General features: G+C 38.2%; 3 protein-coding genes and 1 pseudogene across 3 annotated transcripts; 3 read left to right on the forward strand and 1 right to left on the reverse strand.

The window, feature by feature from the left end:
• The first annotated feature begins 4,056 nt into the window (after positions 1 to 4,056).
• Positions 4,057 to 5,660, forward strand: LOC124529858 (annotated as a pseudogene).
• A 6,310-nt stretch (positions 5,661 to 11,970) lies between these two features.
• LOC124530043 (60S ribosomal protein L38) lies at positions 11,971 to 13,873 on the reverse strand. Its single transcript, XM_047104020.1, has 5 exons — positions 13,829 to 13,873; positions 13,639 to 13,667; positions 13,244 to 13,304; positions 13,038 to 13,160; positions 11,971 to 12,035 (listed from the first exon to the last, which is right to left on the reverse strand). The coding sequence occupies exons 2-5, from the start codon at positions 13,639 to 13,641 to the stop codon at positions 12,010 to 12,012; spliced, it is 213 nt and encodes a 70-aa protein (XP_046959976.1). The 5' UTR covers positions 13,642 to 13,667; positions 13,829 to 13,873; the 3' UTR covers positions 11,971 to 12,009.
• Positions 13,874 to 14,250: 377 nt separating this feature from the next.
• LOC124529990 (NAD-dependent protein deacetylase sirtuin-7) lies at positions 14,251 to 19,601 on the forward strand. Its single transcript, XM_047103960.1, has 5 exons — positions 14,251 to 14,704; positions 16,671 to 16,768; positions 16,912 to 17,314; positions 17,385 to 17,831; positions 18,134 to 19,601. The coding sequence occupies exons 1-5, from the start codon at positions 14,444 to 14,446 to the stop codon at positions 18,908 to 18,910; spliced, it is 1,986 nt and encodes a 661-aa protein (XP_046959916.1). The 5' UTR covers positions 14,251 to 14,443; the 3' UTR covers positions 18,911 to 19,601.
• A 3,836-nt stretch (positions 19,602 to 23,437) lies between these two features.
• Positions 23,438 to 26,637, forward strand: LOC124529863. The gene is made up of 4 exons (XM_047103794.1): positions 23,438 to 23,712; positions 25,141 to 25,343; positions 25,476 to 25,669; positions 26,069 to 26,637. Exons 2-4 carry the CDS (start codon positions 25,141 to 25,143, stop codon positions 26,245 to 26,247), a joined length of 576 nt encoding a protein of 191 aa, XP_046959750.1. The 5' UTR covers positions 23,438 to 23,712; the 3' UTR covers positions 26,248 to 26,637.
• The last annotated feature ends 1,274 nt before the right edge of the window (positions 26,638 to 27,911 follow it).

Consider the following 27,911-nt stretch of genomic DNA (forward strand, 5'->3'; position numbering starts at 1 on the left):
GTCGGAGTCGTTCAGCCGGTGATCTTCTAGTTTACCTTACTCACAGATAGGCGGTAACAGTTGAGAGCAAGGGGGAGGCATTGACGGTCAGTTTGGACATAGCGAAGGCTTTCGATTGCGTATGACACAAAGAACAAATTTCGAAGCTCCCTTCCTACGGGATTCCCGGGAAATTATGCAATTGGATAACCAACCACCTTTTTGGCAGATCAGAGCATTAGAGTCGTAAAGTATGGTGCATGATCTGATATAAAATTCGACAAAGCTGGTGTTCCACAAGCCTGCGTTCTCTGTTATTATGCATTTTAATGACTTTTTGCAAATCTGTAACAGTCACTGCTGCGACGAGTGCACCGTAGATATTGGCATAAAAAAAGCTCGATGTGCTCAGCAAGGCAAGTCAGTATTTCACGTCGGCTCATCGCCTAAGACTATACAAGGCGCTGCCCCACATGGAATACTGCTCTCACTCTTGTGTGGGTGCTCGTCAGTACCAGCTCCTTCCTTTTGACCCTTCCGATCAAGCCCTTTCCGACCTGCTTGATCCTTTCGTTTTGCCTAGAGATGTTGTATCACTCTGCATCTTCTACCGATTTTTTCAAGGGGAATGTTCTCAATAATCCCGCCTGCTGAATTTCTTCACCTTCGGACATCTCTTCAAAATTCAAAGTGTCACCTGCACCACCTTGATGTCCGAAAACCCACAACAACGCGTTTTTTTAGACATTTTGCGCGATTTTTAAGACATTTTCTGAGTCGCACAACCATTCCATGGGAGCAGTTTTTCTAAACCGATACGACTTCGAAACCTTAAAAAAGAGCGTATTCCTTTCTTAAAGACTGGCAACGCACCTGCAAGCCGCCCGGTGTTGAAGATGTCTATAGGCGGTGGTAATGACTTTCTATCAGGTGAGCCTACTGCTCGTTTACTTTAAGAATTTATAAATATTTTGATTTTTTATCACATTTAATTGTACACTGCAAGCCACTCATCTACATTTGGCGCCAAAATTATAAAACTTTATTGAAATGAATTTTTTAATGTCAAATACATACGTTTTAAAAGTTAGAATAGGCACCGTGCAGAAACAATAGAGGGCGTTATAATCCCGACACCGTGCGAGTAAAAAAAGAAACTTCCCAAACACATTGGTGACAGGCTGGCAGCTGTCAAGTCTGTAAATATGATTTTAAATTATCAAAATTATAAAACATGGTTTTTTTACCAATTAACAATGAAAGTAATGGGCGCTGCAGGTGGTGGTATTTTTAGATGGGAACCAGTTATTTTGATGTCTACTAAAAGAAACAACGGCTATAGATTAGATTCAACGATCGACGAAAATTAAACTGTCTTCCATAAAACAGTTACCCAATAAATTGGTGATTTTTATATAAATAAAATCAAATAGTACTTTTTAAATACTTGAAGGTATACTTACGTGTGTTTTATAACTGCATTTATCCATTTCACTCTTTTATACCTAAGCCAGGGCATGCGAGTACTATTAGTAGGGAAATAGTAAAATTTTACACCCTTAAAGTTGTTTTTGGATGTATTACGGCATCCAGAAATACAACAATACATTTCGATAGCTTAAATTATCAAAAATTAACACGATAATTCAGAAATATTTTCCGTTGTTTGACAGTAGAATTTTTGAAATTGAGGGTAAAAGTTTTGAATATGAGTCACGAGATGGCAGAGTCATCGCTACGCACGGTGCCTATAGGAATTTATTTTTTTAGGTTTTTTCATTCTTATATGCCGGATATAGGTATGTAGAGCAGTACTATCCAACCAACCAGTAAATAACGTTCTGTTAAATTAATTATTTCTTTTATAAATTTTTATTATTTTTTTTTATAAAATTATAAAATTCAATGTTTTTTTAAGTTAACATAATAGTGGTGACTATCTCTGTGTGCCAATAGATTTAAATATTATATGAATTATTGTTATATGTATGTTACCGATGGTATTATTTAATTATTGACGATTCAAAAACGCTTCATTGTGAACATAAATTTGATTTGAGTATCTATCAAATGGTTATGGTTTATATATATATTTAGGAGATTCCTTTAACTATACAACTGGCTGGAAAGAAAAAAAAACAAAAGCGCGCGAAACCGTATCAAGCCGTCATTATTCTTTTCTTTTTGGGCGCGAGCAGTAAGATTTGTAAGCTCAACGGAGTAAGTAATTTACTTCAATATGATTAATATAATTAATAATATACTTCAATATGTATGATTTGGTGATTTATTTATGTTAAGATATTTTCGAAGTTACAACTATTTTGGTTTATTTGTAAATGATTGAAGTTGTTTACATCCTGATTAAAGTTATTTATGTTCTTGTGTTTTTTTTAATCTATTTCACTTCTGTATGCTAAATATGTATTATATTTTTAATCTGGTAATGTGAACATTGACAGGTCTCATGTCGCGTTATGGCGGGAAAAATGATTCCCAATTGTTTATATTATGTGTTCCGTTTGACGTCCGAAGTCCATTATGAGAGAGTACATCGTCTGATTTCCGCTGCAGGTCGCTAAATTTCATGACTTCCGTTTCCTACTCACGCCTACGGCGCCCCCTATACCCCTTTCTGGAACTAAACTGACAAGCAAATACACGCCGCCAAATTTGTCATTGTTGCGTCGTTTTTCCAAACGAGCAGTCGTTAAAAGTTAAATAATTATAATCAACTTTCGAGATTTAAAGTAGAAAGTTATTTTAAAACAAGTGTTGTTTGTCTTCCGTTTCTTGAAAAATCAGAATAAAAAGTTAAGTGTAAGTGTAGAGGGTAGTTCGAATCCTTCGGATATTTCATCGGATTCGTCGGAAAATGAATACGACGGACCACCAAGGGAGCGTCACAAGCGTGACTGATCGCGGGATCTGAATAAGAGGTTTGACTTATTGTCACAACAATTGGTGAGTCTTGTAAATAATATTTTAACTTAGAATTAAACTAATTGTAAACCGGCGATACCACCCTCATTCTTCTATGCGCCAAATTATAAGACTAACATGTCTAATCTAACTTCAATTTATATTCAAAGTTCGGCATATACTGACGAAAAATTTTTACGTGCGCCAGAAATAGAGGCGGGTAGTTTTGAATATTTGAGCGTTTCTGTAAAAGAATCTTCTGTACCGAAAGCAATTCAATCACGTGATGACAAAATTTCCTGTTTTTATTGACTTAAGAGTGAATGAAGAACTTCGACGTCTGGAGGACTACTTTAGTCCATTACGTTGGTTCCAGATGGAACGGAGGTGTTGCTCCGTTAACTAATGCCTTTTTGGCACAAAACGAATACATTAATACTGCCTTACAAAGCCTCGTTGACTGGTCAAATTCATCGGACGTTCAGCTTAACTCTTCGATTATTATTGAAAAATTGAAACAAACTTTTTAATAATTATTCTGGTTATAAGACAATTTCTCCCTATATTCTTCAATTCATTTGCGGTAAACGTGTCGAGGTTTTTGAATTACTCCGTATGGACCGCTTAAAGTAATTAAAGGATAAATTTAGAGAAAATACCCCCTTCTTGTGATTATATGTTTAACGCGAGTCTATTAACAGCATTTATACAAAAATATAGGTGGTATATATAAACTACAAAATCGGGTACCATCTGCTACTCGCACACGGCCCATAACCTGAATCGTCGCCTTTTACTACCAATACAAAGTCATTTCGAGCTAGGGCAAATTCCAATAAAATTAAGCAAAAACAGAGCAATTCCATCCAAATAACTCCTCAGCATATTTGTTGAGGGGGAGGGGACATAAAAATGCATCTAAGGTAATATTAAAATTAATAAGAGGTGGTAAAATTAACAACAGGAATCACATTCAACTAAACATCTCCATTGGTTCTTCCGACATTGGATGTATAAAAATTCGAAGTCTAACATCACATTTAACGTGAATCGAAATGCAGAATTTAATTAAATTAAGTTTAGAACCCGCTCCCCTGACGCAGTCTTTCATATCTCCATTTTCTATAATTCCCAAGACCAATCAAGGCTTTTGAATCACTACATGAAACCGAGACACTTTCATCTTTTCCACCATCAACAAGTCCCCGATTGCTTACAACATGGGGATTGGATGGTCAAACTGGATTTAAGCCAGGCTTATTCATCTTCCGATAAAAGAACAGCACAGGAGGTTTCTCCGGATCAGTTCTCAGGGTTGTCCCCTTAGATGATTTGTCTGTCATTCGGATTAGCTGCACCGCGTATCGCGGATTTTTGCTTCAGTAACACACTGGACGCCCGAAATACTTCGCAGGAACGGCCTGCGACTAATGGTCTATTCAGATGATTATGTACTTGTACACCAGGACCTCTGTCCTGGTGTACTCTCAAAACATCTCTATGTTTTGAGAGTTCATGTAAAGATGGCCATACGTTTTTGAGCAGCCTAGATTGGTGGATCAATTGAAGATTCAATTATGACACCAGCGAGATTAATAAACTTTCTAGAAATTGTATGGGAAACAAAATCCAACACCAAGTCTCTGCCCTTAGAAAAAATACAGAAAATTCGTCAGAATTTGCGCGTGCAGCTTGCTACCGGCAGTTGGAACCTAATGCAGGCGCAACGCCTCGTAGGATATCTCAACTTTGCAACCTTCATCACCCTCCGGGGAAGGTTGCATTGCCCAGTCCTGCAGTACCACACCAACAAGCTATCCTCGGGTATCCTAGCTTATCAAAGCAGTATCCGGACGAGGTACGCACAGAGCTGGACTGGTGGTTAGAGCACATCAGTCAGAGGACACCCATTCATCCTCAGAGAATGGCCACGAACCACGTCATCACTGACGCGTTGGACATTCAATGAGGAGCCCTTATAAGAAACGAAATGATAAAAGGGTCATGGGAACACCACCAGACCGAATGGCACTGCAATTTGAAGGAGATGTACGCAGTGAGAGCAGCCATATCCTCCAGAACAACTTCGCTCCAAGACTCGAGAATAATTCTTCAGTGCGATAACAGAACAGTTGTTTTCTATAAAAAGAACGAGGGAGGAAGCTGGTCACGACAATTGCTAGATCTGACTCAAAATCGGCTGGCTCTAGTGGACCACTTCAATGTTGTACTTCTCCCTCACCACCTACCGGTACTGTACAACACTGAAGCCGACCACCTCAATGTTGTACTTCTCCCTCACCACCTACCGGGACTGTACAACACCGAAGCTGACCACCTCTCGCGAAATCACGTCGGCTCCGAGTGGCATCTCACAGAAGAAGCAACCACGAGGCTGTTCAATCTGTGGGAAACACCAGACAGTTATATTCGCGTTACGGACAGCACACGTAGTAACAAACTATGTTACTCTAGACTTGCTAGACGCAAACGTCTGTTTTTTAAGACGTCTTCAGCAGATCCTGGCACGATCGACTGGCATGGTTGCTTCCACCGTCCAATCTGATACCCAGGGTGCTAGGCCACCTCAACTCAGCATCAGGTCAGTACAAAATAGTGGCACCCAAGTGGAAGAAGCCTTTTTGGCCTCGACCTTTAAAATTCAGAGATCTGAGCAACAGTCTGGCGGACACATTGACAATGATACTGCCTGCTTAAGTCAGCAGTCTACGCCTGGAAGCTTGTCTTATCTCTGGTGAGACGCGCTGACGGAGACATTGCAGGAGAAAAAGCTTGACGATCTCCGTGGTCGAGTGGTGTGTGCACCGGTTTTCATGGGTGCGCCGCTCCGGGTTCGATTCCCGGTCGAGTCGATGTAGATTACCATTGGTTTTCTGTGTTGTCTTGGGTCTGTGTGTTTGTGGTGCCGTTGTTACTCTTGATTATCCATAACACAAGTGCTTAGCGGCTTACATTGGGATCAGAGTAATGTATTTGATGTTGTCTCATATTTATTATTTATTAAAATAGAGAGTCTTCGATAAGGACATGCGCCCCTAACTGAAAAAGTAGGTTAGATTTTGTCAGGGAAATAGCATTATCTCTCGTATACATGAACCAGCAAATGGAGCTAGATACTTCGATTACCTGTATTTATCTGTCATCAAAACCATTCTAATTTATAAATCAGTTATAGGATCCGTTTGTGAAACTATATCTGACATAAAAATAGTGTCAAGCCCAATAGTGAAATTCAAAGCTATTTTCCTGGCAAATACCTTCACCTCCTAAATTACCTATATGGGATGCAAGAATTTTAATTTCGCTATTTAAAGCATTATAATACAGATTGTATAGTGTGTTATATCAAATGTCCAGACACATGTCACTATTTTGCTGTTAGCTTCGGGCCGCAGAGTACATGACCTTACTCTTTTACGTGTTGAAAGTGACCATTTTATAGATAATGTACTTTACATTACCTTGCGTCCCATATTTGGATCGAAAACCGATTCATCTTCATATCAACAATTAAGTTGGACTTTCGTGGCTGCTCCTGACCGAAACATCGATGCAGTATACTGGCTATGTTCTCTAGTGCACGTGACACGGCAAATCAGAGGGAATATAAAAAATCTATTTTTAACAACCTGAGGCCTTACTAGACCAGCTACTGCAGCGATGATTGTGGTTGGATAAAAGGTCTTTAAGCTGATTCTGGTATTCAAACATCAGCTGGAAGTTTTAGAGCAGCAATGTCATCTTTAAATTGGGTAGAAAATTACCACATTAATGACATATTAGGTAAAGGTAACTGGCAACATGAGCTTTCATTTAAGAAGTTCTATCAAAAACATATTATTAATACATCAAATGCAGAGATAACTACTAAAAAATCTCTTGCTCATTATTTGATTTATGTTTATTTGAATTCATTAGTTAAAGTTATATGATTTTCTTTAATGAATTTAAATTATTTACTTAATGCCATATTTCAATTAAATAATAATTAATCACATTGTTGCGTTTTAAATAATATTTTATTACAAATACAAGCCACCAGGAGATAACAAACAAGTCTCTCATAATGGACTTCGGACGTCAAACGGAACACATAATATAAAAATTTTACCTTCCAATAAAATTTGTATTATGTTTCCTAAGACGTCCGAAGTCCAGGAAAGGTCTTCCTGGTGCTATATCCATCCATTATGAGCCAAACAATGACAAATTTGGCGGCGTGTATTTGCTTGTCAGTTTAGTTCCAGAAAGGGGTATAGGGGGCGCCGTAGGCGTGAGTAGGAAACGGAAGTCATGAAATTTAGCGACCTGCAGCGGAAATCAGACGATGTACTCTCTCATAATGGACTTCGGACGTCTTAGGAAACATAATACAAATTTTATTGGAAGGTAAAATTTTTATATTATCTATATTTACGTAGGTACCCAGTAAGAAATAATTTAAAATTCTTATTCAATTAAATATTATGTGATAATGTTTCTTGTTGATTTTTCATCTGAAATAAAAGGCTCTGAGGTAGATATTAACTATAACATATTTAAAAACAGACATTTCAGTAAAATTCATTAATAACATATGTGATATTGCTCCGTGCCGTAATTTTTAATAAAAATTTCAACACCGGTTCATTTGCTCACTTGTTAAAATGTAGGAAAGTTTAAGACTTTAAGAGTGGAAACACAAGTGATCCCAGTGGAGTACCTATAGTAAAATATTTGAAAATATATTTTATATCAACTTCGTCTATTTTGATACAGATACAATTTTTCATAGTGATCAATCCAGTTTTCGGTTTAGCACTGCTTAACACGTTCAGTGCCAGCGACACGCCTAGCGTGTTCATGCGAATTTCTATAGCCACGCCGCGAACACGCTGGGCTTGTTCTAAGAATTTCAGTGATATCTTAAAAACTAGGCTAAATTATTCATTCAAACTAATTGTGTGCAATCTTCAAGCGATAAGCTACTGAGTTTTTAAGTGGCCCGTTAAAAATAATATTTTTTTTTATTTTACAAAAAAATGTCTTTCGTAATGCCGGCGACACGCTAGGCTTGTTCACTTATTAAGGATAATCATAGATTGTCAAACTGTTTTTTCAACAAACCACATTTTATTTATGGCTTATTACCAATTTGTTGAAAATTGTTTTCTCAAATTTGCGGAACTTTGTTACATTTTTTTTTTGTACAAATATCTATTATTTTAAGAATTTATACACCTTTGTAGTATAAATAAAAATTTTAACAAAAAGAAAAACCGACTTCAAACAAAACACTATTTTAAAACAAATTAATATGCACGAAAAAGTAATAAAAATAATTGCGTATTCAACATATTTTTTAGAGTCTTCCTAAGTTAAATGAAATGAAAAATATTAGACTACTTAAAAGTCGATTTACGATTATATCATGTAGTTATAGTTATTGGTATATTTGGAGCCGGTGTCAGCCACGGTGCCCTTGCCCCAACAATCAAAAGAAAGAAGCGATACGAGCCCCTTGATTGATCCAGTATATTATTGTGTAAAAGGTAATTTGTAAAAAACATATTTGTTAAAGTATTCTCGTATTGTTTTTTGATAAATATACTGTAGGGTTATAATTATTATAATCGTTAATCGACTGTGGTAACAAACATAAAAAAAAAAAAAAAAAAATACAGACGAATTGATAACCTCCTCCTTTTGGAAGTTGGTTGAAAACTATATAAGCCGTAATTCTGCCATTCCTATTTAATGACAAAGTTTATACTACATTGTCTTACTTTGTGTTATGTTGATACTGATTATGTATTACAAGTACCTATATGTTAGTTCGATTAATCATTAACTACCACATACATACACCAAATATATAAAATTAAACACTAAATAAGACTGATTTACCTTAAAAATGTAAACTCATGTCAACTTCAAATTCGTGTTACAAGAATTGAAGTAATGAAACAATAAAACGAGTTTAGCTTACATGAAGCTTGATTATTTTTTAATTATTTGTTTATTAATTATTACTTATTTAATTGTTCTTTATTATTATATCAAGACATGTGCACCGAATCGATATCCTATGACCTTTGAACATTTCTAGCAACTAATAAGAAAGTGAACGAAACAAGTGAGATAAAAATTGATTTTAGAAATTAATAAGTATGTATTTGAGAAAACAAATAAAATTTTAACAAAAAGAAAAACCGACTTCAAACAAAACACTATTTTAAAACAAATGAATATGCACGAAAAAGTAATAAAAATAATTGCGTATTCAACATATTTTTTAGAGTCTTCCTAAGTTAAATGAAATGAAAAATATTAGACTAATTAAAAGTCGATTAACGATTGTATCATGTAGTTATAGTTATTGGTATATTTGGAGCCGGTGTCAGCCACGGTGCCCTTGCCCCAACAATCAAAAGAAAGAAGCGATACGAGCCCCTTGATTGATCCAGTATATTATTGTGTAAAAGGTAATTTGTAAAAAACATATTTGTTAAAGTATTCTCGTATTGTTTTTGATAGATATACTGTAGGGTTTTATTGGCTGACACCGACTCCAAATATAACAATAATTATAACTACATGATATAATCGTTAATCGACTTTTAAGTAGTCTAATATTTTTCATTTCATTTAACTTAGGAAGACTCTAAAAAATATGTTGAATACGCAATTATTTTTATTACTTTTTCGTGCATATTCATTTGTTTTAAAATAGTGTTTTGTTTGAAGTCGGTTTTTCTTTTTGTTAAAATTTTATTTATTTTTTGATTTTAAGTGAAGCTGATGTTGACTAACTATTTTTTTTTAATATGGATAGATTAAGCGTTCCGTTTATATGAGTCAGAAACTACTTCGAGGACAATTTCAAAGGAAACTTGCGAATAAAGCAAAAATAGACTTTCGAAAATGCGGATTTAATACGTCACGCGGCCTAAACTACAAGGATCCCTCGAAAGAGCTGTAATCGAACTCAGCAAAAAAACTTTGAAAAAGACCAACTATATTTCGTACATCATATGACATCACATCACATACACAAAATTTGATTAAAGATAGTAAGAAATTCTGCCCCATATCGCACCCTAACTGCGAGCCGTATAGGAGTTCCATCACAACATAGTATAAAACAAAGTCGCTTTCTCTGTCCCTATATATTTAAATCTACGCAACGGATTTTGATGCAGTTTTTTTTAAAAGATAGTGTGATTCAAGGGGAAGGTTTGTGTATATAATACATGAACAATATAGTAAAGAAACACTGATAATTTTAGAAGTTTGCGATGTGATGTCGTATATAAACAAATTCTGTAGTATATTTAGTATCAGTATTGCACCCGCGCGAAGCCGGGGTGGGTAGCTAGTTGATTATAATATTCGACTATGATAATTACATAAACATAACCACATTACGGAAGGTGACTCAAATATCCAAATAACCTATAAATAAAAGATTCGACCGAGTATCGCTAACGTGCTCCTCAGAATTGTTCCGTTCCCTTCCGTTCCGTTACTTTGTCATGGATCCTGTGCTCAGAACCTTACCAAACTTTCACCAAATTACGCTTGAAGTATATATTTTATAATAAAAAAAGAATTATCAAAATTGGTTAACGTGATTTTCAGTTATTCACCTATTTGTCGCGCATATACGTAATGCAAATTTAAGACTTATGTCGTTTTCACATGGATACCATCATCGGAAAAAAAAATAAAAAAAATGGGACCCCACGAGAAGCACTACCTTTCAAACAAAAAAAAAATTATCAAAATCGGTCCACCCAGTGAAAAGTTGTGAGGTAACAAACATAAAAAAAAAAAAAAAAAAAAAAAAAAAAAAAAATACAGACGAATTGATAACCTCCTCCTTTTGGAAGTCGGTTGAAAAAGAAGGTGGATTTTTATGGACACTTTATGAAGCGAAATTTAAACTCTGTTTTAATTTGTATTGAAAGTTCTATTTTATTTTATTTGATTATACCTTGCTACTTTCAAACTGACCCGCGTCCTTTGCAGGGATACAACAGTAGATAACAGGTAACAGGATATATCATGAACAATTTTTTTATTGAAATACGAACTAAATCATAACGCGATAAAAAGTATATATCAAATTCGACACCAATATAAATATGATATGTTGGAATTTATTAAAAAGTTTTACAACCACTGATTACATTATGATGTTTACTTACCATAAAAGCGTTTTTTGTCATAATTCCAGGATAAAACACTGACAACATTATTCTAAACACCTTAATTATTGCATAACACAAGAAATATTACCTAAAAAGACCGTTTTAACAAAAAAATAATCATTTTTTTGTTCCTGTGCCAGTGGACACGCTACGCTTGTCCATACAATTTATCTTGCGATGCCGGGGACACGCTTAGCGTGTTCGCGGCATTATGTATGGCGGCATCGCTATGAGCATAGGAAAAATTTAGGTGGCAGTGAACGTGTTAAACATATTTACATCTTATCTCCGTATCTTTACATCGCCGATCCCACTGCCATAAGACTAAAGTCTTAAACCAATGCGTCTTACCCACCAGTTTGATGTCGCTCAGCGTACTATTGAAAGGATCGGCGTTTATCTGAGGGATCAGTTTTAGCATTGCTTAATATAATTTTGTAAATTGACAATTCAGTTGTGCTTGCAAAAGCCTACTGAATAAAGTATATTTAGATTGATTAAATTAACATTTTTATTATTACAAAACACTATATTTAAAACCGAACAGAGCCAAGCAGCAGTTGCCTTCTTTATCGTTATCTTGAAAAATGATAATACAAACAAGAACTAGTGTGTGAACTCAAAGTTAATCTTGAATTTGAATTTGAATATCAAGCAAAAATTTACTAGACTTACTGGTAATATTATTGAGTCAACATATTTACTACAATAAATTCTTGCCAAATTTTAAGTTACTAGTAATAATTAAGTAATTTCGTTTCCAATTTAGGTACTGGTCATTAGACTATTCATCCTTTGATTCCAATTCATTTCAATTGACATTATTACTATACACTTCTTTAAATAAAACAATTTATGGTGTTTATATTTTTATTTTCTTAACCCTACGTCACATTCACTTTACTTCCTTTACTTGAAGACCTGCAATAGAAAAAGAAAAGTTTTACTTACATGCATTACAAAATAAAAAGTAACTATTATTTTAATTTTAAGAAGAGAAATACTAAGAGTACATACATAATTCATAAAAAATTAAAAACAATTACAACTTTCAAATTGTTTTTTCTGATATTCACAGTATTAAAGCATGTCATTTATTTTCAGGCTACATTCACTATTTATAACACCAGCCTAACTAACAACTACAACTTTTATAATTATAATTAAAGCCAAATTATTAAAAAATATTGTGTAGGACCTAAATTAATACCATATATACTCATAAGTATAGTTCTTATATTTTACTCTAGCTGTGCCTGCGACTTTGAACGCATTTGAATAAAAAAAAATGTAACTAAAGTTACTCCTTATCGTATGCACTGAGAAAAAAAGTGCTATTTTAATAAAACAAACAGACACTCCAATTTTATTATATTACCAAAATATTGATCAGTTACTGATTTACTTTCTATTAATTTTATTTCTCAATACATAAATGAAAATGTCTATCAAAATCTTCTATGCGTCTTTTTCCAAAACAAGGGCTTTATACAAGCCCGTCAGGGTCACATTATCACAAACTATCATATATATTAGTCTGCTACACAGCATTATATACTTAGAACTATTGTGTTTCGTTCCGTTTTGTGCAACTACATAGGGAACATTAATTTTCTACACAGAGCACTCTAGAACCACAGTTCATTGGATTTGTAAAAAATGATTAGTTTCACTAGCTATATGTCATAGTGTCCACACCATCAGGTTATCCAATTGCCATATCAACTACCTCTTATAAGATTATGATTTTAAATTTGCACTTTACTGTAAATATATACACAAAAACTTGGAAATGCTCAAAAACCTATAGGACCTTTAAGGTGTATAAATTTGATAATTTTGGCACACAACTGATATTTAGTCTGTACTTAGGCAATGGATCTTGTTTATACTGAGGATACCTATGAATGCAATAATAAGTACCTGGTGGTAAGCTCTGTTTGAGCTTCTCGGCCTTTTCCTTGTCAGTGATGACCAATGTGTACAGGAAACGTGAGCAACGGACTTTGAACTTTACATTTTCTGGGTTCTTCTTTATTTTAACCGCTGGAAAAATATAATTGTTTTAGTTTATAACTAAAGGCAAAATTTCGTACTAAGTAAAGTTAATAATAGAGCATGTTACATACATTTGGCATCTTTCCTGCGGGCTTTTAGCAGGAAGTCTTTGATGTCCTTAATTTCACGGGGCTGAAAATAGAAACCAAACTATTAACTAAAATTACACATAAAAAATCTACGTATTACCTATTCTAAAAATTAAATTTGTATGATCGATAAACCTATAAATATTAATTCGATTCCTAATAAGTAACGCAGACAGTAAGGAAAGAAAGAGCTTAAAACGTTGCGAGTAGAGTTAAAGTGTAAACATAACCATGATCTTTGTTTTCATTTTATTAATATCACTTTGGTATTAATGTCTTATGATTAAGCAATATCAGTCCCGATAAATAAGAAACAATTTACAGCATTATTAATGTTTTAAATGTATTTTTAAGTAATATATGCACTTTTTTCTTACCATGTTGAAGCCGATCCTTAGCACTTAAGCTGAAAAAGAAAATTAACTATTTAAGTAAAAAATATGAATATAACTCAATACACATTAATAATGGTTGAATAAATGCGATATTTAAATATAAAATAATAGTAGTTTTTTAATAGATTTAGTTGGATTTCACTGCAGTTAACAAATACAAAACCAATCACACCTGTCAAAGTCAGCAAAAGAAATTGTCACAATAATAATCTTACAGATAAGTCTAGAAAATTTGAAATTTAATATTACAGATAAAGTATGTACTTTAATAAAAAAATCGTAACCCAAATATTGCCTCTTAAACCTCATTACAATTGTTAAATTATTTTAACTTATAGAACAATACTACATACTTAGATATAGTTACTAATTTAAAAATTTCAATTGTATGCATAATATTAATATTTTAATTTAAATGCTTAACCAAAGTCACAGTTGATACAATTTATAAGATAAACTTGAAATAATTACATGCATGAAAATATTTCTACTTTATAAATATGTTTTTACAACAATCATCGTAAAACAACTTAATATCGATTTTTTTTAAATGTACATCCTTATGTCGCGTCGAGAAATGTCATTTAATAAAATTTGACAGCTTCACAGAATAAATACACAGAGATTGTCATAACTTACAACATCGAGTCACACACTGTGATTGTATCAGAAGGGTAATCGTGCACAGCCAAAGGCTGGCGAAATGCCCGAAGAAACTCGTAAGTGGTACACGCAGAAGGACGACCAGAGTGGCGGAGGACTGTAGTCGTGCGCGGCGGGCGCCGCAATGGCGGCCCGCGAGGGAGTACGGAGCAGTGCTCGACTCAGCGGAGCGACAACAACAACAGCAGCAGCAAATGCGGCGGCCACGACCACTGGTCAAGATTCTCGCGCCGCGGAAGCTGAGCGGGCTGCGGCCGCGGCTTTGCGGAAGGCGCGTGCCGCTCGCGCCGCCGAGCGAGCCGCTGAGGTCGAGGACAGTCCGCAGGTCCTGCGCGAAAAGTGCCGCCGCCTAGCTCGAGCACTTCGTGAAGCCAAACATCTTGTGGTAAATGTTTCTGTCATACTCTTCATTTTCATTCAAGAAATTAGCTTGTTTTGTTTCTTAAAATGTTTTTGTAGTTTTGGCCTACTAATAAACTGATAATTCAATGTAGCTGTATATAATATGTTGACAGTTATTTAAATTTTTGAAATGATCAAATAATTTTAGCTTTTTTTGTTTGTGTCATTGGGTACATTCCTATTCAATAACATTGCAGTACTTATTAAAACAATTTTGTTACTTGAATGGTTAATGTGACAAAACCAATGCATTCTTGAGAAAGGTAACCATTTAAATCAAATTCATATTAAAGTGCTTGTAACAGGCCCAGTTTCAGTGTGGCTGTTATTTATTAAAGAAATACATGTTGCATCAATGAATCAACTTTGTACTGCATTTAATCCATTCACTCAGGATGACATACGAGAGATATAAATGCAGATCATTTAATTATAAATGTTTTATTCATTGGTGGTTTTAAATATGATTTCTCTCTCTTTGTCATTCAATTGTTAAGTAGGACACTAAATTTAAGAAGAAAGGTTTAGGCCAAGGATAGCTACTAAATCCCAAAAAAATATAAAAGGATCCTTATAAAAAGAAATAAGACACATTTATTTAAAAATCAGAAAAAAATGAGACTCAATTGGACTTACCTTCTATGTATACCATTAGCACAATAAAAATGCAGGGCATGTGTTTACATTGGCAGTATGAATTTAAACTTGGAATTTATGTGAATACATTTATTAACACATTAATTCTCATAGGCTTAATCTAATATTAGAATTGAACTTTATTCCAGAAAAAATACTTTTGCCACAGAAGGTTTGTCATTGCACAGTTGCAATATTTATATTATATGTTAACTTTTGTTTGTTTGCGCTTATATTGTGATTTTCGCTGTCACTATCATCTGCTTTGTACAGGTGCAATGCTGATACTAAATATGCTATGGTATGCCTTTATATGCAACATTTCCAAACAAATAACAGGTCTTTTGTCATTAGACAATACAAACTGCTGTCCCTGCATATTACAGACCTATTAGAAATATTAGAGTCTCCTATTTTAAGTGTAATATCTTTGAATTATACATTTAAAATACCAGCTGTAAAAGGTTGTATTGATGTAAATTAAATGCACAATGTATTTATGGTACTTAATTGTAAAATTATTAATGCTGTATTACTTAAAATCACTTTCGAAAATAAGCTATTATTTCTTGTAACAAAGTAAAGGATATAAATGGTTATTGTGGAATATCTCTAAGATTAACATATACCATCTTGGACTTTTTGTAGACCTTATTTACAGGCAGCGGGACGGCTGTGTTTTATAATATGTAACGATTATGTTGAGATTACTTTTGATTTCTTACATTAAGTAATATCACTATACTAGAACTAAACCATACTCCTTTTTCAATGACAATATTTTTGAAGTGTTAAACTTTATGATTTTTATAAAATTAAAGAAAATAATAAAAATATAAAGCACTATGTTGCTATGTGTGTGAACACTCATTATTCTGATATTAACGTGCCAGCTGGGGATTCAGATCAACATTAAACTTCCTCTTTATAATATTATTGCATATGCTACTAACTGCCCCCATAGTCTACTGCCTAGGAAATTAACCAACTCTCAAAATTCAAACTCAAATAACTTTATTCAATGTAGAATGTATAGAGAAGCATTACACTTTCTTATTGATGGTCAATTGAAACGGTACCACCAGTTCGGAAAAGAAAAATACCCTGACCTGAGAAGAACCGGCGAAAGAAACTCAGCGGGGGTTTTTCTTTTTTATTTGTCTCATATATTATTTAAACAATTTAATATGAGATGAAATAGCCTAATTCTACGCTCTATCTCCGCCTATCTTTATTATGGTACTAACCATAATATTTTGCGCCGGCGGAGTCTGGAGGAAATAAAATGGTAAATAAGAATGATGGGTTTGCAGGTGTACACGGGAGCGGGCATCAGCACAGCGGCCGACATCCCTGACTATCGCGGCCCGCGCGGCGTGTGGACGCGGCTGCAGCGCGGCGAAACCGTGGGGTGAGTGGTGATTGCTTACAATGTGTCGACGAGCTTTTTCTTTAAATAAATCGCAAAAATACTAAAGCTGAGAGCAAGTTTTGTAATAAAACAATATACTACACATTACATTATATAATAAAACGACCGTGTCCGGGCGGCAGGCGCGTGGAGGTGTCGCGCGCGCGGCCCACGTTCACGCACATGGCGCTGACGGCGCTGTGGGCGCGCGGCGCGCTCAAGTTCGTGGTGTCGCAGAACTGCGACGGGCTGCACGTGCGCGCCGGCCTGCCGCGCCGCGCGCTGGCCGAGCTGCACGGCGACATGTTCGCCGAGCGCTGCCCCGCGTGCCGCCGCGTGTACCTGCGCGCCTTCGACACCACGGAGCGCACGGCACGCCACGCGCACGCCACGCGCCGCCTGTGCCACGCCTGCGGCCGCGAGCTGCGCGACTCCATCGTGCACTTCGGCGAGCGCGGCCGCTCCGCCTGGCCGCTCAACTGGGCCGGCGCGCTGCGCCACGCCGCCGCCGCCGACGTCGTGCTGTGCCTCGGCTCCAGCCTCAAGGTACGCGCGCCGCCCGCCGCCCGCCCGGCCCCGCCCGAGCGCGACGCTGACGAGCCGCAATCTGCCGCAGGTGCTCCGGCGATACCCGCGGCTGTGGCGAATGCAGAGCGCGCCGCACGCCCGGCCCGCGCTCTACATCGTGAACCTGCAGTGGACGCCGAAGGACGCCGTGGCGGCGCTGAAGATCAACGCGCGGTGCGACGCGGTGATGGAGCAGGTGGCGCGGCGACTGCGCCTGCGCGTGCCGCGGTACCGCGCGCGCCGCGACCCGCTGCTGGCGCACGCCGAGCCGCTGGCGCCGCCCGAGGCGCACACGACGCGCCGCCCGCTGCTGGCCCGGCCCGGCCCGCCGCCCGCGCCGCCCGACTGCGACTCGGACGACACCTCGTACTACTCGCTGTCCGCTTCGTCGTCCCCGTCGGCGTCCGACTCCGACGACGAGGTGCCTCTGCGCCGCCTCGCCGACCGCCTCCGGGACCCGCAGCCGCCGCCCGCGCCCACACTGCGATCTTTTCAGGTAAGATTTTCTTACGGGAATGATGTCTCTGTAAAATTATACTCGGCTAGAGTGTAAATTGCTGATTGATGTTACTACTGCTCGATTAGTATATTTTTGATACGTTTATAGTATAGACTTATTTGATACCTATTTTAATGAAAACATTTGGTGCGCACAGAGGGAGTTGTTAGACGGTCAGACAACCCCAAACTGCGCATGTTTGGTACTCTGCATTTATATGTTTAACTTATGATTAAACGACGGACTAACGTTTGTGCCGTGGTGCCAGAATATTAAAAACCAGCAAAATGTGTGTGCAGGTCAACATGCAGTCCGGAGAAACGACGATACTGCTGCGAGCCGAGCACGCCCCCACCGACCCGCCGCCGCCCGAGCCGCCGCCCGCCGCGCGCGCCACCACCGACGCGCTCCGGCGCTTCCGCATTTCGCGACCGCACGGACCTCTCCCCACAGTCAACGGCATCGCACCCACGACCAACGGCCACCGACTTCCGGGGTGCGACCTCAACGGTCTCGAGCCGAAAACAGAATCCCCGCCGCCCGCGAAGATCAAGAAGGAGGAAGCCGACGATACGAATTTGGGAAACGGCTCGTGGAATCTCGGGTGCAAGCTGAGGCAGCTGCTGGAGCTCGACGGCGACGGGCCCAAGGCCAAGGCGGAGGCCGACAGCGACGACGAGGAGGCGAGCGCGACCCTCGCGGCGGCCATCATCCGGCGCGCCGTGCTCGTGTGCCGCGCGCAGCTCTACTCCGGCCTGCACACCATCATCGCGCCCGGCGCCGCGCCCGCGCCCGCCGCCAGCGCCGCGCCCGCGCCGCGCGCCCGCCCGCGCGCCCGCCCGCGCGCCGACGCCGAGTGCGCGTGGTGCCTGCGCCGCTACGACGCGCGCCGCTGCCTGTGGTACGGGCCGCCGCGCGCCACGCCGCCCGAGCGCCGCGCGTGGCGCCGCGAGCGCGGCCGCCGCTACCTGTGCGCGTGCTGCGGCGAGGACGGCGAGGCGCCGGCCACGCGCGCGCCCGACGAGGGCGGCTGGTACGGCAAGGGCTACCGCAAGGGCCGGCGGCGGCGCCGGTAGCGCTCCGGGCGCCCGCCGCCCGGGCGTCGGCGCGTGCGCCGCCAGTGACGAGTGCTCAGAGTCGATGAGGCCGCTGGGACTGCGCCGTGACGCTGTGAATAGCTCGTGTCCCTGTGACTCGTAGGAGTGTGACCGTCGATGTGTGACGAGAGTGGAATCTTATAAGTATTTATTTTTCTATGAACAATTGACAGACGCACTCGATCCCTGATCTCCGAACGTCGACATATTTGTTAATGTGTTATATTTTAATGATGTACTGAAACTTACTCGACTTAATTTATTAGCTGCTTATGTCACGAGAGACTTGTAATATCGGTTGAAGCTTAAATTATTGAATGACTTAGAAATGTGCGCTACCCGAGTCTTAACATAAGAATGTATGGAATCATTGATTGACGAAAGGTTGTGATGGAAGTGCTAGTGGCGCCGCCGTGACGTTGACTGACCCCAATCCGAGCAACACTTGTCGAGTTTCCCTTAACGTAACCCTCAACAATGCAATGTACAAATCGTGCCAACGGACTCTACTGTTCTACTGTAATTGAATTCTGTGATTTTACATTCTTATGTTGACAATGCCTCAACATGTACAGTCTAGGTTAAGCCGAGTGTCAACTCACAACTGTCGAACAATGAATGAAACAAATTAGTTGATAAGATTTAAACTTAAGTAAATCATGAGGAATAATGTCTGGCCTGTTATTTGTATTGCGATCCCTCATCTGCGTCTTGCATTTAAATCATTCGCCGCAAGTTACTGTGAAGGTGTTCTTAAAAAATTAACTAAATATATTACAAATAGAATACACTACAGAGAATAAAGTTATTACATTAACAGAACACATCCTAACCAGTTTCTTGAACACAGTACTGCATGGAATCCTCGTCCTATGCGGATGGCCATTCTCCGCTATAAACATTTATGTAATCAGTATGCGCGTGAGGGCAGTGAGGTCCGAGCTCGATGCGCACGTTACTTCCAAGTGAAACACGGCGCAAGTGCCACACTGCGCAGGCGCGGCGCCGACTCGCAGCGTTACGGTACTCGCGCGCTGGCCACCGGTCCTTTGTCGTGTGAATCCGTCACTTTTGGTACCCGTATCGACGAATTGTCACATATATTGTTATATTATTGAATATATTCATTTATATATTCGTTCTGATTAAATTTTGTTCTGATTAAAAAAAAATCGGTCTGATTGATTTATAGCACTCTTTTATTATCTTTAATCCGAAAGCTTTTGCATTTTTCTTAGCATTTTTTTTACTGTTTTAATTTGGCAGACACTAATCCTCCTCTATCCTCTTTTTCTCAATGTCCTCGCCTGGCAATCGTCTCTTAGACACAGAGGCGGATTTACAAATTTGCCGCTAGTAGGGTATTCAATTTTTGCCGCCCCTACTGACTTGAAATTCAATACGTTAGTTTAGTTCGCAATCAAATTGATTACATTTATTCTGAAAATGCAACTATCGTCCTCATTACATCGGCTTTTCCCGTTTTTAGAACCAGAAGTAGGAATTAGGTTAACCTCTAAAACAATTATCTTTAATTTAAAATAACAATCAATCTACCACAAAAGAAAAACAATTACTCTACAACACAAATAACCATCAATAATCACATTACACCGTAATGATTATATACGCGACCCCAATGTGTCAGCCACGAATCTCCCGCCTTTTTTTTAAGGGTAGTTGTGTGACTTGACGCTGATGTTGCTTGTTTACAAGACGGCCTCTCCTGACGGTGCGCCGTCCTCGGGCACCCACACAGTGTCTTGATTGGTAACGAGTGATGAGATTCGCAGAAGGTCCGACTATAGCGTCGTCTACGATCTCATCGTCATGACAAGCATTTGTCAAAAATAATTTATTAAAAATAAACGAAATAGAGAAATATATGCCTAATCTTTATAATCTCTCTATTCATCACACTTATGGGGCCCTCTTTCACTCAGCCATTATCTATTTCGTCAATCACACTCTTTAAGCATGTAGTACAAACATAAAACTTTTTGGACAGAGACGCATGTCCTGGGAAGAGGCAGTTACGCGATGCCCATTTTACTTTACCTTAAGCAGAGGCAGTATTACGCGATGCCAATTTTACTTTACCTTTGGGCAGTGACAGTATAACGCGATGCCCATTTTACTTTACCTTTGGGCAGAGGCAGTATTATGGGATGCCCACTTTACTTTATCTTTGGACAGAGGCAGTATTACGCGATGCCCTCTTTACTTTACCTTTCGGCAAAGACAGTATTACGCGATGCCCACTTTAGTTCACCTTTGGACATCGCGTAATACTGTCTGTATTACGCGATGCCCACGATATAGATCTATCGAGAAGAGGCAGTTTACGTAGTACTCATATTATGACATGATGATATAACATTTGACACACTTTCAATCAAGTGGCTTACTTGAGACCTTCGCTTTACATTACTGTTTTACCTGCCAGACTTTCATGGTCCGCCAACGTTTGCATTACACATAGAGTCATAGCTGTATAAATAAAAACGGTTGAACTCACCCTCGAATGGTGCGCAAAATTCAGGGCACCATTCACCCTTCCATGCATTGAGCTATTTCTAGTAGCTTTAAATCATAGTGACGACCTGAAAACTTTCGTCGTCAGCTCGGCTCCTGCATATATCTCGCCAAGCTTTCCAAGAAGTGAATGTGTTTTCAATTGCAACGTCTCGAATCAAGCTTCTAATCACGGTGCTTATTGCGGGTAATCGTGAACAAGGCGTCCGCGAAAGTATGATGAACGGAATTCGCTATCATTCTGAGATGTGTTGGGCACGTTACGCGAAGGAGGCGTTTGCAAGATACCGCTATGTAGTGACGATTATACGGTTTACGGATCTAATGTGTACCTACATATAATTATAAGTTTTCTTTTATTTCTGTAACTTTATAACAAATTTGCGCTAAATTTGCCGCCCCTGTAAAGCTGCCGCCCCAGGCTCCAGCCTACTTAGCCTATTGGTAAATCCGCCACTGGCTTAGACATGGTAACGTTGCTAAACCATCTCGTTTGCATTAGTATTGATGGGTGTTGTTTTTCATTACTTCCTTCAAACCTCAATTTTTTTAAAGGCTAAAGTTATGATTTATTTTATCTTCTCGTCTGTTTTATTGTTGAATATTATTTATTGTATGTCCGTCTGAAAGCTTTTTTTTTTATTTTTGAAGATTTTATTACGTTTTGTGCTCCAACTGCATAATTTCCCGGGAAATCCATAATAAGGAAGCTTTGGAAGAAGCGCTTATGCCATACGCGATCGAAAGCCAAAACTAGCTGCTAATGCTTCTTGGACTCGTCTGCAGTTTGTTTTATAGGCTATGTTTTAGCTAAAGTACCTACCTACTCCATTGTATTGGAGAACAAGGAGTATTCCATTGTATTGGAGTACAAGAACGTGATGGCTATGGGCCTATAATATAATTATTGGATGTTTCTGAGTGATTTATTCAATAGGCTATTTGGCTATACGAAAAATAAATTGTGAATCATTGTAATCAGTGTATATTATGAGTTTAAAAATGGTTATTTTCTAACGAAAGTTGAAAATAATACTTAATTTATTCAAAAATCCATAAATAAAAATGCAAATTTTCAAACGTTTGTCACGTGACACAAAACGCTCCTGATTGGCCGGGCTTATGATGAAGTCACTTTCTTCTAAACTTTGTTTTTCTACTATATGTACCACAGATTAAAATACAAGAAAGTGACGTCACCGACCCCATTGCAGTGCCATATTGTCCAAGTAGCGTTTTTATATTTTTCGATATTTTTCGGAAAATATTTACTAGAAATAAAAAACAAAACTTTTACTAGGTTCCTTAACTTCTACTACATAATATAAAATGGATTTTAAAAACCAATCAAATAGCCTATTATTTTTCCATTTATAAATGATGTTTTTGAAATATTTTATTTCGGTTTTATTTTTATGTTGTTTAATATTTTTATCCTGATAATTTAAATACAAAAAAAGTCGCTTACCTCTGTCTGTAGGTAGGTATACCTATGTATTCTTAGATCTTGAAAATTACTTAACGGATTTTGATGCGTTACCTACATTGAATCAAGATGAAGCTTTATACGTATAATACATACACAATACGTTACAGATATACTTAATTTTAGAAGTTTTAAAGTAAGGTTTAAATATTTTTGCGCTTAATTTGTATCCGTGCGTAGCCGGTCGTCAGTTGATTACATTTTTGCTCATTTTTGTAATATCAATTACAAAATTTGGCATGTCCATTTTTATGAGGTTTGCAAGCATACACCAAATAGACACCACAACAATATAAGTAACAAATGTTATAGAAAAAAGTCATTCACCTATGTACTTTTGTTTTAGTGTAGGCAGTCGGTACGTCGTCCTAATAATAATACGGACCGAACGAATTGTGTATACACACAGAAGCCGAAACAGATGTTCTGTTCTAATTTTAAACTTGAATACTCAGGAAGCGTTATCGGCATTCGGCAATCGCGTGCCGCGGGCCGCGTCCTGCGCTCGTAGTTCCTGCCTACTGCCACACTGTCACACGCGTTGCGAGCCGCGAGGATTCACTTTAATTCAATACCGCTAATAATATAGACGGTGTGTGTTTGAGTGTTTGTTTCAGTGCGATTTAACGAGCTTCTTAATTGAAGACAGACTCTTTACGGTCATTCGCTCGTTCCTTTGGAACTAGTACTCGTTCCACTTTTATGTCTAATTGTTTTTCTCTATTTAACGTGTTCGAAAAGGAGCTTTAACTCTAACATTGTAAGTTATAATTAAGTTAAAACCAATCAGGTAACTTTAAGCTGATATTCATTATACGTACCCATAGGATGTAAATAAAACTTTTTCTTAAATTTAGTTCAGATAATGATCACTTGTTTTGTGAATCAATCCACGATCAAATGTTACGGAACTCTTGGGTCCTTAACCTAAGCATTCATCATTTTATTACATACAAATATTTCAATTGTAAGTAGGTACAAGATCAAACCAGTCATAGATTTCTCTTTATGTGTCATCTTTACATAGTATAAAACAAAGTCGGTTTTTCTGTCCCTTTGTCCCTTTGTACGCTTAAATCTTTAAAACTACGTAACGGATTTTGATGCGTTTTTTTAATAGATAGAGTGATTCGAGAGGAAGGTTTTTGTATAGAATATATAGACAATATAGTTAAGTAACACAGATAATAATTTTTAAAGTTTCTAATGTGATGTCGTAAGTTTTTTTAATTTTTTTGTGTTTACATTGTAAACGCTGGCCGAACCTATATATTTCAAAATAATGTACTTACAACAGAATTGTACACCTCAAAAATGTCTACAAAAAAGTCCGGGATGGTATATGTCTACCTCGTAAAGATAACCCACAATAAACATTTTTATATCTTTTATTTTTACGAAAAATAATTTCTTATTTTCGAAGCGATTTTTAGCAATATAGCATTAAATAAATTTTGCATTCAATATATATGAATATGACCTTTTACAGCATGTAATTTAAATAAATATTTTCGAAGATATTACAGTTAGTGTAGGTACATCGTACCTACTTGTTATAAGTACATAGTAAAATAAAAATTTTAATAAAACGTGCCCTTTATATGAGTCAGAAACTACTTCGAGGACAATTTCAAAAGAAACTTGCGAATAAAGCAAAAATTGACTTTCGAAAATGCGGCTTTAATATGTCATGCGGCATGAACTACAAGGTAGAAAAGGGCTGTAATCGACCTCAGTAGAAAAACTTTGCAAAAGAGCTATATGTCGCACAACATTTTACATGACATAACATACACAAAATTTGATTAAAGAAAGTAAGAAATTCTGCCCCATATCACACCCTAACTGTGAGCCGTTTCGGAGTTCCAACACTCACAAAATTGCGTGATTGTTTACACTTACAGTACAACTAAAAACTTTTAATTCATTAACAATGTAAGAATAAAGTACCCACTGCAAGCTTATCTCGGAAGTTGAACTGCTTTTATTTTATTTATTCAATATCAATTTTAATATTTTAAGAAGTTATAATTAGTTGCAACTTGCAAGTTTAATTCGCAGTAGCTTTGAAAATCTGCTTAGGTCAATCAAAACTTTTAAGTAAACTTTTCGAATTCTCAAAATTTGTTAAAAAAAACGCACGAAAAAGGGTTTTTATTCTTATCAGATTTTTTTTTTTATGATGAAGATGGCGATTGGTCGTTCGTTTTGTCGCGCCGTAACGCGCGACCGCTGGCGCGCCGCGGCGGCGCTGCTGGCGCTCGCGGCGCTGCTCACCGTGCGCGTGCCGCGCTCCAGCAGCCTGCGCGCCGACTTCCCGCAGCACTCGCCCAGCACCCTCGCGCACTTCCTGGCTGACTTCTCGAACCACCCGCGTCTCTATTCGCACATGTACTCGTAACTTGTCTAATTATCTACTTCAACCCTCGTGAATGTTTCAAGCGCGCTTGTATCCACTTTAATAGTTATACACCAAAAGCAATGAATATCATAGCCCATCATCAATATCGGCATCGTTCACAGCACTGGTTCGTGGGGGGTCGAGGAAGAGATGAACAACTACACTTCTTGGCGCTACGTGGTGTCGTACGAGTGCGGAGCGCGCTGCGCCGGTCGCGTGGAGCTGAGTGCGCACGACGACGCGAGCCAGCATCGCGTACAAGTTCGCGATGCTTGGTGCTCGAAGCTGCCGCTCCTGCCCTGGCCGCAAATATGCCGTGCGTATTATTAGTTTAAAAGAGCTGAGATGGCCCAGTGGTTAGAACGCGTGCGTCTTAACCGATGATTGCGGGTTCAAACCCAGGCAAGCACCACTATATATATGTGCTTAATTGTGTTTAATAATTCATCTCATGCTCGGCGGTGAAGGAAAACATAGTGAGGAAACCTGCATGTGTCTAATTTCGTCGAAATTCTGCCACATGTGCATTCCACCAACCCGCATTGGAACAGCGTGGTGGAATACGTTCCAAACCCTCTCCTTAATGGAAGAGGAGGCCTTATCTCAGCAGTGGGAAATTTACAGGCTGTTACTTTACTTTACTTTACTATTATTAGTTTGCTGTCTTCGTTTTTAATGCGACAAATATGCCATAAAAAATATATATATTCCGCAGAAACTTCACTGACGGAAACCGTCATAACGTCTCGTAGCGGCGGCGGGGCGCTCATGGAGGAGGTGTCGCGCGTGCAGTGCGGCGCGCTGGCGCTGGCGCTGGCCGCGGGCTGCGACGCGGCCGCCGCGCGCCGCCAACACCTGCGCGCGCTGCGGGCCGAGCTCGCGCGACAGCTGTAGTCTCTGTACAATTATGTGTATGTGTGTTGTGTGCGAGGATAACACATTTTTCATTAAACTTTCATATTGTTGTCGTCTTTAATTTTTTTATAATTATTTACAGATTTAAATTTGCGTGTCTTGAAATAAAAATAAATCAAATTATGACGAAGGAATTACCACTAAGTATAGCAAAGTGAGATAACATAATAGACTATTTGACTGGTTTATAAAACTCATTTTATATTACTTAGTAGAGATTAAGGAACCCAGTAGAAGTTGTTTTTTTAGTTCTAGGACATATTTGCCAAAAAATATCAAATTGATAATTTTATTTTATTTAATTCAGTAATTCAGTAAACAGTAGACAAACAAGTTTAACAAGCAACTGACGTCACTATAAATCAAAACCAAAAAATGGATTTTTTAAAAAAAAAAGTAATTATTTTCAACTTTCGTTAATAAATAACCATTCTTAAAGTCATAATATATTTAAAGAAAGAACTGTCGTCGAACACATCATGAAATAAATTTTGTTAACTATGAAAAATATTAATATAGAAGCAATCTTAGAGAAGTAAAAAATCTGATAATTTAATTTAAATGTCGTTTCTCGTACAGGTGCGTAAATATTATTTTTTGGGAAGCAATACAATTTTATTTTATTTTATTGTTATTAATGTAATGTATGTAAAACTAACCAATAAATCTTCTCTTACAGAGAAACTCAATTTTGTTTCATTAACCATGTCATCCCAATAAAAAGAATAGAATCTTATATGTATATACTTATTACAATACAACAAACAACAACAACAACAGCCTGTAAATTCCCACTGCTGGGCTAAAGGCCTCCTCTCCCTTTGAGGAGAAGGTTTGGAACATATTCCACCACGCTGTCCCAATGCGGGTTGGCTTATTACAATAATTGAACCTTTATTTTTGGCATTGTCAAATAGCTTCAGGGTGTGGAACTTTTCATTCCATCACGCAGTTGTGGCAATTACTAGACACACTAACACCTGTGTCTACTACACGGACGATGGTGACGACGCCATCGGCAGATTCATCGGCCGAGTCGGTGCTTCAGAAAGGACCATCCTAGAGCACAGCCTCAAGACATCTATACATAAACGCGACATCAGAATCGCCAAGGCCGTGCTCTCTCTGATCAAACGCGGACCGCTGGATTGTAGTAATTCGAGTTACATGTGTAACTCGAATTACTACAATCCAGCGGGTTACTGCTATATATTTTTATTATATATTATTTATTATAGATTATGTATATATTATTTAAAAAAAAAATCGGTGTGGGCCACGTCTCCCAAGAAGACGACAAAAATGATTTCCAGCGAAGATCTGCTGATTTTTAGTATAAAATATAAAACGCCAAGATGTAAATTAAAATAAAATGTAAAAAAAGGCACGGGCATCTGCGAGCCTGTGTATGTTGTAAATTAAATTAAAAAAAAAAAAACTTTTCATTCCATATTCTGCGGCGGCAAGTCCCATCCCTGGTTCGGTCGTTTCTGTAAAACGGCTTCACGCCGAAAATGAGTGCGCTACCAAGACTGGGCTAACGCATCGGCGTCTCCTGATGCAAACACCAGCACATTCAGAATGGAATATAAGTCTGCCTCTAGGTCCTTCAATAAATAAAATTTTATCAAAAAGAAAAAACA

Source organism: Vanessa cardui, chromosome 5 (assembly GCF_905220365.1).
Source record: "Vanessa cardui chromosome 5, ilVanCard2.1, whole genome shotgun sequence".
NCBI classification, from domain to species: domain Eukaryota; kingdom Metazoa; phylum Arthropoda; class Insecta; order Lepidoptera; family Nymphalidae; genus Vanessa; species Vanessa cardui.

Excerpts from the sequence above, each read along its gene's own strand:
- LOC124530043 (XM_047104020.1), bottom strand. Across the intron at positions 13,161-13,243 it reads CCGCAGGAAAGATGCCAAAT|CGGTTAAAATAAAGAAGAAC; the intron begins GTATGTAACATG and ends ATATTTTTCCAG. Across the intron at positions 12,036-13,037 it reads CAAACAGAGCTTACCACCAG|GTCTTCAAGTAAAGGAAGTA; the intron begins GTACTTATTATT and ends TTTCTATTGCAG.
- LOC124529990 (XM_047103960.1), top strand. The coding sequence starts at position 14,444 with ATGGCGGCCCGCGAGGGAGTACGGAGCAGTGCTCGACTCAGCGGAGCG. Across the intron at positions 16,769-16,911 it reads CAGCGCGGCGAAACCGTGGG|GCGCGTGGAGGTGTCGCGCG; the intron begins GTGAGTGGTGAT and ends TCCGGGCGGCAG. Across the intron at positions 17,315-17,384 it reads GCCTCGGCTCCAGCCTCAAG|GTGCTCCGGCGATACCCGCG; the intron begins GTACGCGCGCCG and ends AATCTGCCGCAG.
- LOC124529863 (XM_047103794.1), top strand. The coding sequence starts at position 25,141 with ATGGCGATTGGTCGTTCGTTTTGTCGCGCCGTAACGCGCGACCGCTGG. Across the intron at positions 25,344-25,475 it reads CCGCGTCTCTATTCGCACAT|CACTGGTTCGTGGGGGGTCG; the intron begins GTACTCGTAACT and ends CATCGTTCACAG. Across the intron at positions 25,670-26,068 it reads GCCCTGGCCGCAAATATGCC|AAACTTCACTGACGGAAACC; the intron begins GTGCGTATTATT and ends TATATTCCGCAG.